The 12731-nt window shown below is 40.5% G+C and overlaps 2 protein-coding genes across 5 annotated transcripts; both read right to left on the bottom strand.

Moving 5' to 3' along the window:
• Positions 1 to 2033: 2033 nt before the first annotated feature.
• Positions 2034 to 6320, bottom strand: LOC120566157 (pleckstrin homology domain-containing family B member 2-like). 2 transcript variants are annotated; one of them, XM_039812438.1, is made up of 8 exons: positions 6150 to 6318; positions 5418 to 5470; positions 5153 to 5305; positions 3465 to 3567; positions 3269 to 3308; positions 2823 to 2909; positions 2347 to 2455; positions 2042 to 2237 (listed from the first exon to the last, which is right to left on the bottom strand). In XM_039812438.1, the coding sequence occupies exons 2-8, from the start codon at positions 5452 to 5454 to the stop codon at positions 2101 to 2103; spliced, it is 666 nt and encodes a 221-aa protein (XP_039668372.1). In that variant the 5' UTR covers positions 5455 to 5470; positions 6150 to 6318; the 3' UTR covers positions 2042 to 2100. The 2 variants fall into 2 exon arrangements, with proteins under 2 accessions (XP_039668373.1, XP_039668372.1); XM_039812439.1 differs by lacking the exon at positions 2823 to 2909 and having other exon boundaries at positions 2034 to 2237; positions 6150 to 6320.
• A 472-nt stretch (positions 6321 to 6792) lies between these two features.
• On the bottom strand, positions 6793 to 12667 carry LOC120566156 (pleckstrin homology domain-containing family B member 2-like). 3 transcript variants are annotated; one of them, XM_039812435.1, is made up of 8 exons: positions 12509 to 12664; positions 12029 to 12081; positions 11723 to 11875; positions 11114 to 11216; positions 10574 to 10613; positions 8786 to 8872; positions 8278 to 8389; positions 6793 to 8172 (listed from the first exon to the last, which is right to left on the bottom strand). In XM_039812435.1, the coding sequence occupies exons 2-8, from the start codon at positions 12063 to 12065 to the stop codon at positions 8039 to 8041; spliced, it is 666 nt and encodes a 221-aa protein (XP_039668369.1). In that variant the 5' UTR covers positions 12066 to 12081; positions 12509 to 12664; the 3' UTR covers positions 6793 to 8038. The 3 variants fall into 3 exon arrangements, with proteins under 3 accessions (XP_039668369.1, XP_039668370.1, XP_039668371.1); XM_039812436.1 differs by having other exon boundaries at positions 8278 to 8386; positions 12509 to 12660; XM_039812437.1 differs by lacking the exon at positions 8786 to 8872 and having other exon boundaries at positions 8278 to 8386; positions 12509 to 12667.
• Positions 12668 to 12731: the final 64 nt, after the last annotated feature.

Raw genomic sequence — 12731 nt, 5'->3', positions numbered from 1 at the left:
ACGGCTTCAGGGCCTTTTGGGTTTCTATTGAGTCATTCCATCTTACAGGAAACATAAAATATACAATATTGATGACAAAGCATTTCTAAATTTGTCTATACATACATTTTCTACACTTATACAGTTTTGACTTTCAGTCCTTGGTAGTGGGTTACTGTACATTTTGAATTACTTATAGATCCTGTCAATATGCTCAGTGGGTTTGAAATATATCTATATTCATATGTATGTTTTTTTTGGGGGGGTTTAGAGGTTCTTACTGGTTACCTCATTAAACCTAGTTAAGGGGGTCATTTGCACTTTTGTTGTATCCTACACGACATGTTCTGTGAACGAAAGTCTCAGGGTTAAATAAACACGAAACAAAACCACACGAGTCATTATTAACTTTGTTATTTTTGATTATATGTTAAAATACATCTCTTAGTTAACTGTTCTACATCTTTTAGACCTGTAGAAAAATGACATTAATGTAACGCTGCTTACACAAAGCTGATCATTTGCTGAAATGATTTGGAAAAAGTCTTAAACATCCAAAGGCCATTAATAATGATATGCAGTATATTTGAAGAGCAGACCAAAAAGGTTTTCTATGTATTAGAAGTTGCTATTCAAAGTGAATGAATGTAGTCATAACGAACACGAATAATGGAAAAATCTGACAACGTCAAAGTCATTTGGAATTAAAACAAAAGCCTAGGCCAATTGAAATGTAACAATCTCTAGAGGCTGATTGGCCTGATTTGCATTTGTGCGGACCGTACCGAGGCTACTGAAATCAAAACCAAAATATCAATCCAAACATTTCAAATGAAATGAAAAGTATGATTCAACAGCTGCCAATGAAAATAAATTATCATAAATAAAGCATGCAAATATTAGTTAGGAGGAGTGATGTCCCTTTTCACTTCAAAGCACATTGTGTAAATGCTAATGTTTCCTCATACATTATTTGTGGTGGTGAGAACAGACATCCATCACAACCAGGATCCACCAAACGGGTGGAACCTCAAAGTGCTACTGTGTGTGTGGGCGCCCGGATAGCTCAGTTGGTAGAGCGGGCGCCTAGACTGGGTAAATCCAGCCCGATCTGCCGGTGATTTGATTTCATCCTGCAGCTCAGGCTGGACACCTGTACATTTATCTATCCTGCTTCCGTTACAAATCTGCGGGGACCAATCACAACCGCTATTGGCAGGTTTAACACGATGACGATAGAGAAGCGACGGCAAGCAGCTTCTTGTTTACATTCAACATGGCGGCTACCGAAGTGCAGCAACCCTAAAGTACGTCACCCAGATGGTTGGTCTGATTGGTTGAAGGACTATCCAATTGCGTACAGAGTCATTTGAACTATGACCTCTTGTGCAGTAGAAAGTGCAGTAGAAAATACAGAGCAGACTCCCCAGACTAATGTTCAATCTTAAAAGATTAAAGACTAGCGGGCGCCCATATATAGAGGTTTACTCCTCGACGCAGCGGGCCCGGGTTCAATTCCGACCTGCGGCCCTTTGCTGCATGTCATTCCCCCCTCTCTCTCCCCTTACTGTCTTCAGCTGTCCAATCGAAATAATAAATAAAGGCCGAAAATGCCCCAAAAACATAATCTTTAAAGTGCTACAATGTGTGTGCGTGCATTCACACAACTCTCAGCCTGCCTCCACCACAAATAACCTGCGGAACTGAAAAAACACTACGTATTCCCAACCAAAACAGACAAGTAATACATGTGAGACAAAGTAAAAGGTACAGTACACAGAAGTGAACATAAAACCTGTAAAAAACAAAAACCAAGTCATGGTTATTTAGATAATTCTGCAAAATGTAAAAAGGACAAATGTGCTCCACGAAACAGAAAAACCTGAAAAACAGTAATGTACAGTACACAAAAGGAATAATAGTTCATATTCAGACAACACAAAGGGGGTGGGAAACTGCCACACAGGGCATATGAGAAAGTGATAACAGTATTTACTGTGTGTGTGTGTGTGTGTGTGTGTGTATATATATATATATATATATATATATATATATATATATATATATATATATAAAAACACATAGGCAGTATGTGCTACTAAATGTACATTAATGAAGACATTAGAAGACAGAGAAGAGAGCACCAAGTGTCAAACCAGTTGCTGTTCCAGCGAGGATGCCCCAAGGCACATCTCCTCGGTCTTCATGCTGGGGTTCATGAATAACAACATGGTTCACTTCAGGAGTGGTGTACCCACCTAGAAAAAAACAACAGCAACATGGTGTCTCATTTTAGTTTGCAATAATGGAATTTAAACGTTGTTTACTTCTGCACCTGTATATGCAGAGAAATGTGCAGTTATTTACCTTGGTAGTGATGAGGATAAGCGTAGGGCTGCCCATCAGCAGAGTAAACAATCTGTGTAGCATGTGGCGGAGGTGCAACATATTCTCCATACGGTCCCAGGGCATAACCCTGCTGAAACAAAAAAGGCTATAAAGACACAGTTGATCCTTTGTGGGATGCCAGTACGAGCCCTTAACATTACCTAAGAGTCATTCGATTCAGTGTTGATTTCACAAAAAGTGCTTAGTGGAGCTTTTCAACACTTCCATGACTACACCAGTAGATGGTAGTAGATATCAACTTACTTGGGTGTTGTTTTCATTAGATTTTCCCTCAAAAAGGATCTTGTCAGACCAAGCCAAATTGTGTAGTAGAACATATACAGTACAGCAGCACAAAGTATGAAGGCAGAATAATCATATTGTACATAATAAAACAATGTTTGACAAATGTATTGAGGTAAAGAGGAGCGTTGTAGCCTGAAATGCACTTTTAACTGAAGTGGTGGAGCATATTCTGAGTAGGGGGGAGGAGCAGATGCTATCACTTCCTGTGCAAAGCCGATCTGAGGTGTAGCGACCACCTAAAATAAAATAAATAACACTACAAATGAGGCCACCTCACCTGAAAGCTGAGAATGAACACCCAACAAAACTGAGCTACATGACGTTTGGACAAATGGAATTCTGACAAACGCTCATAGAGACAGTTTATTCTACGGCACTGAGATTACCATCATAAAGGTATAATGAAAAACAATAGAGTTGATTCACTCAGCCAGCTTCATCTTAGATCATGGAAATAATAGTTTTTCTAGTTTTAAGTCAAAGCTATTTACTTAATAAGATATTAAAATAGACAGGCTAGTTTTACAATAACTTCCTATTCTTATTTTGGTATCAAGTCCAAATTTAAGTTATTTAAGATGTAGCAGAAACTCACCGCATTAATTCTGGCATCCTGAAGTGCCATGGTCCATGCCCTGCAACACAAAGTGGAAACCATGTCATCTTAGACGTTAAATAATGTCTAATCTGGAAATATGAATCCAGAACAACTGAAACATTCAACTTTACCAACACAGAAACAAAAAGAGAGCAGCCAAAAATAATGACTCAGCATGTTTGTGTTGTCTTACAGAGCATCATATGCGCTGTCTGCACACAGGCTGATGACCCGTCCATCTCGCAACACTATCTGAAGGAAGGCATCGCGCATCTTCCCCTCCGGAGGGTTCAGCTCTGGGTATGAGAAGCAATACAGCAGGATAAATAGAGGTGACATGTTTCAAAATATGAACAAAAGTTGGTTTAATTCCATATATATTTATAAACGTTAGAGATAGCGCCTTCCTGACTCACACGCTTGTCTCTGAAAGACAAGCGGTCTCAGAAGACAAATAAATCGTCAAACAAACACTAGGGGCACAGGCTGTGCACCAAAATACAACAAACCACGTTCCAGCCAATCACCGACAAGATGGTTGGGGGGGCTTTGAGCAGAGTTGATTGAGTAGCGTGAGTTGTATCTGAGAGTAGGTGCTGGAACGTGGTTTGTTGTATTTTGGTGCAAAGCCTGTGCCCCTAGTGTTTGTTTGACGTTTACGACCCCTGTGTTGTCTCCCGAGACCGGGCTTTTTCACAGTGTATTCAGGGGGCAGGCAGCTAGCGGATCAAGGAGAGATGCCTGTCTACGATTTGAGACAAAAATGAAATCGCGCTGAAACCATGCAGGAACTCATAGTGCACCTTTAAGTGTGAGCCATTGGCCCAATCCCAAAGTGAGCCCTGGGGACAAAGGACTAAAGACTCACAGGCTTAATTGATCTCAGGTGCTAAGTGAGTGAGTGTGTGAGGCCACATGGGCTCAGATAGGTAGAAACGGGATTGGGACAGCACTTGACGAGATCACATGTTACCTTGGCGACGTTTAATAACAAAGATGTTGCTAACACTTGCTGGTTTGGGGATTTTCATTTTAAGTTTGTTGCTTTCCACACGGCCAAGGCACAGGAGACGGCTGCCCGATACCAAATTTTTTCAAACTCTTGTTTTACAAGCTGGACAACAGGTTGGTCTGTGGTCCGGGGTCGTGTGTCGTGCTGTTGTTTACCTTTTGTAATTTCTGGATTTCCCTACGGTCTCCGCGGTAAACGTCACAACGCTTTGAACTGTGGGTAACTCCCTTTGGTGAAGTCTGTATCGATGCAGACTCACGGAAAGGGCTCGGTAAGTGTGTACTCAAACCCTCACGCCCTTTGAAATTCGACATTGGGACAACCCTAAGCCCTTACGAATTTCGCGAGAACGCGCACCAAAGTACGTGAGTCTGTGAGTCCGGACTTTGGGATTGGGCCAATGAGATCCTAGTCTCGCATTGTCAGACCTTCCTCCACAGTGCTGCGGAGGAGGGTCTGGCTAGTCCACATTCCGAGATGGGAGAAAAACGTGCTCTGGTTTATTGGCATTTTTTTAAAGTCACATTCGTCCTGGGCCCTGCTAAGTGCCGGACGGAGCAGTGGTGCCTCTGCAAAATAGCCTCGGGAAGGAACTTGTTTTGGTGGAACATGTGTACGATCAAAAGTTGTTTTAGTCGTGCAACAGAAAACTCAGATTGGACAGATAGTCTAGCTAGCTGTCTGGATTTACCCTGCAGAGATCTGAGGAGCAGTTAACCATAGTCCTCATGAATCCAACAGAGTTTAGAACATCAACACAAAGAAAGCGGAACACCTGGCGGAACCTCCGGCGGCACCGGAGCAATCCCGGAAATCAAACGTCGTTGATATAGACTTAATGACATCCTCATGCAACAGATGACCAGTACCTTGACAAGCATAAAAGTTGCGGATGTCAATGCATTCGTCCCTCATGTGGACGTCATCCTCCACGTCACGCCGTTGCTGATTATTATAGAACACAAGCCATCCATCGACCCACAAATCAAACCAGTTTCTTTTCCACCGATGCAGTATGGTACCTTTAATGAAAATAAAGTACAGTCAAGTTCAATCCAAACTCAATTCATTAATACAGGATATCATACCAAATGTCACACGTGGTAAACTGTTAAAGACCGTCTGGCTACTCACTTTGTCGATGGAGCCAACCACTCTTTACCATAGACATCTTAGGCAGGCAACACCTAAAACAATAAAAAACATCAGTCAGTATTTGTCACTATAATGACACAAGCTAGGGGCTGGTGACTGGGCGTGGCACAGCCAAACAAAACCTCGCGAACTTAACGGAAAATCGAGAAAGAAGTGCGCACACTGGTCTTCTTTGCAGACGGCTGAATTTATTGATTTACAGTTTAAGATATAAAGCCAATGGCGAGGTTTGACCTACGGTTTTGAGTTAACAACTTAACATGAGCTCATGCATGAACAGAAACGTTTGACACCATATGGACATTAGCAGTTCTAAACGTTAGATAATTGTCAGTGCCAGGACTGTCAATTTTTTGTTCAAGCAACCAGTTAGTCGTTCAGACATTTTGGTTCTCGTGGAACTTTTAGCTAACAAAATGGTTAACAGATGGCTTCAAGTATCAATAGGCCAGTTGTGAATAGGTCATCCTCATTTCTTATTAATACAAGTTGGACTAGAAAGATAACGTTAATGTTCAATACTGGTCATATAACGTGAAGCACAATAACCCTGTAATCACTGTTTGTCTCTTTAACGCAGTCGAAGTTAGCTAGCGTAACGTTACACGTCCTCACTGTGTTCATAGTAAGCTAAAACACAAACACTGGTCCTTAGAAACGAATATACCAGTACATGTATTAGTAAAGGCAGAGGGTAATTTTGCTACTTACTTGATTATTTTTTATCTTTTATGAAAAATATTAAGTCTTTCGTTAGAGGAAGGATAGAGCAAACACGGAACGTGAGATGTACAAAAAAAGACGATGCCCTCGTCGTTGGGAGTCCAAAAGCCTGACCAATAAATCGAGTGGACACCGTTGCTCTTAGCCCCACCCGCGTAGCATCTTCACAGTCTCTTTGGAGAGGGGCGCGTTTGTTTTGAATGACGTAGCTAACATATCAGCTGTTGGAAAGTGGTAGACATTTAATCAGTTATTTAACCATTAATAATGATCAAATTGATTAGTGATCGCAGATCTAGTTCATTGTCTTTGGGGTTATTATTTCCTGGCTAAAAGAGATGTTTTCTCAGCCGAGTAAAGTACACACACAGAGCTGGTAGATTTAAGTGTATAGTACGTTAATCAAGTGAATAACGTGTAGTAACTGTTAAATAAATTAAATAAATTTGATTTATGCAGTAGGATACTTGCACACAACCGCTCGATAGGCCGCTATCCGCTGCACATGCAGACACAAGTAAGGTTCTTACTGGTTACATCATTAAAACTATTTATTTGCACTTTTATTGTATCCTACACGACATGATCTGTGAACGAAAGTCTCAGGGTTAAATAAACACGAAACAACACAACAGGAGTCATTAACTTTATTTTTGATTATATATGTTAAAATACATCTCTTAGTTAACTGTTCTACATCTTTTAGACCTGTAGAAAAATGACATTAATGTAACGCTGCTTACACAAAGCTGATCATTTGCTGAAATGATTTGGAAAAAGTCTTAAACATCCAAAGGCCATTAATAATGATATGCAGTATATTTGAAGAGCAGACCAAAAAGGTTTTCTATGTAGCAGAAGTTGCTATTCAAAGTGAATGAATGTAGTCATAACGAAAACGAATAATGGAAAAATCTGACAACGTCAAAGTCATTTGGAATTAAAACAAAAGCCTAGGCCAATTGAAATGTAACTGAATCTCTAGAGGCTGATTGGCCTGATTTGCATTTGTGCGGACCGTACTGAGGCTACTGAAATCAAAACCGAAATATCAATCCAAACATTTCAAATGAAATGGAAAGTATGATTCAACAGCTGCCAATGAAAACAATTATCAATTATAAATAAAGCATGCAAATATTAGTTAGGAGGAGTGATGTCCCTTTTCACTTCAAAGCACATTGTGTAAATGCTAGTGTTTCCTCATACATTATTTGTGGTGGTGAAAACAGACATCCATCACAACCAGGATCCACCAAACGGGTGGAACCTCAAAGTGCTACTGTGTGTGTGTGTGTGTGTGTGTGTGTGTGTGTGTGTGTGTGTGTGTGTGTGTGTGTGTGTGTGTGTGTGTGTGTGTGTGTGTGTGTGTGTGTGTGTGTGTACTCCTCTTTCACACAACTCTCAGCCTGCCTCCACCACAAATAACCTGTGGAACTGAAAAAACACTACGTATTCCCAACCAAAACAGACAAGTAACACATGTGAGACAAAGTAAAAGGTACAGTACACAGAAGTGAACATAAAACCTGTAAAAAACAAACACCAAGTCATGGCTATTTAGATAATTCTGCAAAATATAAAAAGGACAAATGTGCTCCATGAAACAGAAACAAACCTGAAAAACAGTAAGGACCTGAAATATACAGTACACAAAAGGAGTAATTTATTTCCTGTCATTTAAATAACTCTTGAAAAGTGAGTAATTGTTGTACTTTTTGGTTAAGAACATTCATATTGAGATATTCATTCAACACAAAGGGGATGGGAAACTGCCACACAGGGCATATGAGAAAGTGCTAACAGTATTTACTGTGTGTGTGTGTGTGTAGAACACATAGGGAGTATATGCTACTAAATGTACATTAATGAAGACATCAGAAGACAGAGAAGAGAGAGCCAAGTGCCAAACCAGTTGCTGCTCCAGCGAGCATGCCCAAAGCCACATCTCCTCGGTCTTCATGCTGGCGTTGAATAACAACATGGTTCACTCCAGGAGTGGTGTACCCACCTAGAAAAAAACAACAGCAACATGGTGTCTCATTTTAGTTTGCAATAATGGAATTTAAACGTTGTTTACTTCTGCACATATGCTGAGAAATGTGCAGTTATTTACCTTGGTAGTGATAAGGATAAGCGTAGGGCTGCCCATCAGCAGAGTAAACAATCTGTGTAGCATGTGGCGGAGGTGCAACATATTCTCCATACGGTCCCAGGGCATAACCCTGCTGAAACAAAAAAGGCTATAAAGACACAGTTGATCCTTTGTGGGATGCCAGTACGAGCCCTTAACATTACCTAAGAGTCATTCGATTCAGTGTTGATTTCACGTGCTTTCAAGTGCTTAGTGGAGCTTTTCAACACTTCCATGACTACACCAGTAGATGGTAGTAGATATCAAATTACTTGGGTGTTGTTTTCATTAGATTTTCCCTCAAAAAGGATCTTGTCAGACCAAGCCAAATTGTGTAGTAGAACATATACAGTACAGCAGCGCAAAGTATGAAGGCAGTATAATCATATTGTACATAATAAAACAATGTTTGACAAATGTATTGAGGTAAAGAGGAGCGTTGTAGCCTGAAATGCAACAAATTCATATGCATACTGTTTATGCTTTTTACCTGAGGTGGTGGAGCATATTCTGAGTAGGGGGGAGGAGCAGATGCTATCACTTCCTGTGCAAAGCCGATCTGAGGTGTAGCGACCACCTAAAATAAAACAAAAACACAAATGAGGCCACATTCACCTGAAAGCTGAGAATGAACACCCAACAAAACTGAGCTACATGACGTTTGGACAAATGGAATCAGAAAAGGAATTCTGACAAACGCTCATAGAGATAATTTATTCTACTGCACTGAGATTACCATCACAGAGGTATAGATGTAGAGTCTGCACCTTTGAGAGTACACAATGATATTGACTTGTCTGTAGATGCCGGGAATCCTGCTGTTTTAGTGCTTTTGGACCTCACAGCAGCTTTTGATACAGTGGACCATGCAATTCTCCTCTCTTGCCTTGATCATTGTGTAGGCATCCGAGGTTCGGCACTTCAATGGTTTAGTTCCTATTTGGCAAATGGGAGCTTCTCTGTCATGACTGGTGACCTCTCTCTTTAGGGGTACCTCAGGGTTCAATTCTTGGCCCCATCCTGTTTTCCTTATATATGTTGCCTTTAGGGGCTATTATAGGCAAGCACAATGATTTATGCAGATGCTTTGCAAATTTATTTGCCTATGAAACCAAATGACAGTGTTGCACTAAACTCCCTGCTTAGCTGTATTAATGATATTAAGTTGTGGCTTTCACAAAACTTTCTTAACTTGAACGAAGATAAAACTGAGTGTATCATCTTCAGTACTTCATGCACGCCAAACGGTCAAGCTTTGAGTTACATACATACACTAAGCCTGCTGTCAAAATGTGGGGGTTACATTTGATTGCAGCATGAAATTTGACAAGCAGATAGGCAATGTCGTTAGAATGAGCTTTTTCCAGGTTTGTCTCCTGGCTAAAGTTAAGCCCTTCCTTAACAGACATGATCTAGAAAAGGCAATTCATGCCTTTATTAATTCAAGGTTGGATTACTGTAATGCTCTTTATGGTGGTCTGAATCAAACCTCCATCTCACGACTTCAACTTGTGCAAAATGCTCCTGCTCGCTTTTTAACAAATACATCCAGACGTGCACACATCACTCCCGTTCTCTACACCCTACATTGGCTCCCTGTGCGTTTTAGAATCGATTTTAAGATTTTATTGTTTGTTTTCAAGGCCTTAAATGGCCTGGCCCCGGAGTATTTGTCCGAGATTTTAACCCTGTGTGAGCACAACTGGTCATTGCGGTCTTCAAATCAACTGGTTTCAGAAGTCCCATGGTCAAGGTATAAACGGTGGGGTGATCAGGCTTTTGCAGTTGCTGCCCCGAGACTCTGGAACAAGTTACCCCCTGATATTCGTACTATTACAGATGTAGCTCTTTTTAGATCCAAACTCAAAACCTATTTGTTTAGAATGGCTTTTAATACGTAGTAGTGGTGTGACAATGTCCCTCTCCTCCTCCTGTTTCTATGTAACATTTTCTGATTTTACTGTTTTCTATGTTTCAATCTTTTTATTGTATGATATGTTGTTTTATTCTTGGTTCCTGATGTAAAGCACTTTGGATACCTGCTGGTTGCTGTAAAGTGCTATATAAATAAATGTTGATTGATTGATTGTTGATAATGAAAAACAAACAATATGAGAGTTGTTTCACACAGCCAGTTTCATCTTAGATCACGGAAATACTAGTTTAAAGTCAAATTAATAAGACATTAAAATAGACAGGCTGGTTTTACAACAACTTCCTATTCTTATTTTGGTATCAAGTCCAAATTTAAGTCATTTAAAATGTAGCAGAAACTCACCGCATTAATTCTGGCATCCTGAAGTGCCATGGTCCATGCCCTGCAACACAAAGTGGAAACCATGTCATCTTAGACGTTAAATAATGTCTAATCTGGAAATATGAACCCAGAACAACTGAAACATTCAACTTCACCAACACAGAAACAAAAAGAGGGTAGGGCTGGGCACTATATCGATATTGTGATACAAGATTAGATAGCGTCTTAGATTTTGGATATCGTAATATGGTATAAGTGTTGTCTTTTCCTGTTTTTAAAAGGCTGCATTACAGTAAAGTGATGTAATTTTCTGAATTTACCAGACTATTCTAGATGTTTTATTACTGTATTTGCCTTTACCTACTTAGTAATTATATCCACATGAGTATTTGTCAAAAATCTCATTGTGAAAATATTTTGTGAAAGCACCAAAAGTCAACCCTACAGTATCGATATCAAGGTGTTTTGTCCAAAATATCGTGATATTTGATTTTCTTCATATCGCCCAGCTCTAAAAGAGAGCGGCCAAAATAATGACTCAGCATGTACGTGTTGTCTTACAGAGCATCGTCTGCGCTGTCTGCACACAGGCTGATGACCCGTCCATCTCTGCACACTATCTGAAGCAAGGCATCACGCATCTTCCCCTCTGGAGGGTTCAGCTCTGGGTATGAGAAGCAATACAGCAGGATAAATAGAGGTGACATGTTTCAAAATATGAACAAAAGTTGGTTTAACACTTGTGTAAGTGTGAGCCAATGAGATCCTAGTCTCGCAATTGCCAGACCTTTCTCCACAGCGCTGCGGAAGAGGGTCTGGCTAGTCCACAATGCATTTTGGGATGGGAGAAAAACGTGCTCTGGTTCATTGGCATTTCTTTAAACCAATCACAATCGTCTTGGGCGTCACTAAGCGCCGGACGGAGCTGCGGTGCCGCTGCAAAATAGCCTCGGGAAGGAACTTGTTTTGGTGGAACAACGTTCAAAAGTAGTTTTAGTCGTGCAACAGAAAACTCAGATTGGACAGATAGTCTAGCTAGCTGTCTGGATTTACCCTGCAGAGATCTGAGGAGCAGTTAACCACAGTCCTCATAAATCCACCGGAGTTTAGAACGCCTACACAAAGAAAGCGGAAGGTGACGGACATCCGGACGAAATGAGGGACCAGTACCTTGACATGCAACAGCGTTGCGGATGTTAATGCAGTCGACCCTCATGTGGATGTCATCCTCCATGTCACGCCGTTGCTGATTATTATAGAACACGAGCCGTCCATCAGCCCACAAATCAAACCAGTTTCTTTTCCACCGACGCAGTATGGTACCTTTAATGAAAATAAAGTACAGTCAAGTTCAATCCAAACTCAATTCATTAATACAGGATATCATACCAAATGTCACAGCATCTTCAAACAGCATTAAATAAGTATTACTTTAAATCCATGTGGTAAACTGTTAAATACTGTCTGGCTACTCACTTTGTCGATGGAGCCAACCACTCTTTACCATAGCCATCTTAGGCAGGCAACACCTAAAACAAAAACATACAAAAACATCAATCAGTATGTGTCACTATAATGACACAAGCTAGGGGCTGTGACTGGGCGTGGCATAGCCAAACAAAACCTCGTGACTGTTAGCACTATTAGCATAAGTCAAGGTAACAGATGGCTTCAAGTATCAATAGGCCAGTTGTGAATAGGTCATCCTCATTTCTTATTAATACAAGTTGGACTAGAAAGATAACGTTAATGTTCAATACTGGTCATATAACGTGAAGCACAATAACCTTGTAATCACTCAAAGCAACTGATATGTTTGTCTAATAACGCTGTCGAAGTTAGCTAGCGTAACGTTACACGTCTGTAGCGAGCTGTCTAAAACACAAACGCTGGTCCTTACAAACGAATATACCAGTACATGTATTAGTAAAGGCAGAGGGTAATTTTGTTACTTACTTGATTATTTTTATGTTTTATGAAAAAGATTAAGTATTTCGTTAGGATAGCGCAAACACGGAAGTGAGATGTACAAAAAAGACGATGCCCTCGTCGTTGGGAGTCCAAAAGCCTGACCAATAAACCGAGTGGACACAGTTGCTCTTAGCCCCGCCCGCGTAGCATCTTCGCATACGTCCAGTCTCTTTGGAGAGGGAGGCGTTTGTTTTTGAATGACGTAACC

Source organism: Perca fluviatilis, chromosome 9, assembly GCF_010015445.1.
Source record: "Perca fluviatilis chromosome 9, GENO_Pfluv_1.0, whole genome shotgun sequence".
Taxonomy (NCBI): domain Eukaryota; kingdom Metazoa; phylum Chordata; class Actinopteri; order Perciformes; family Percidae; genus Perca; species Perca fluviatilis.
This window is presented reverse-complemented; position numbering and strand designations above follow the sequence as displayed.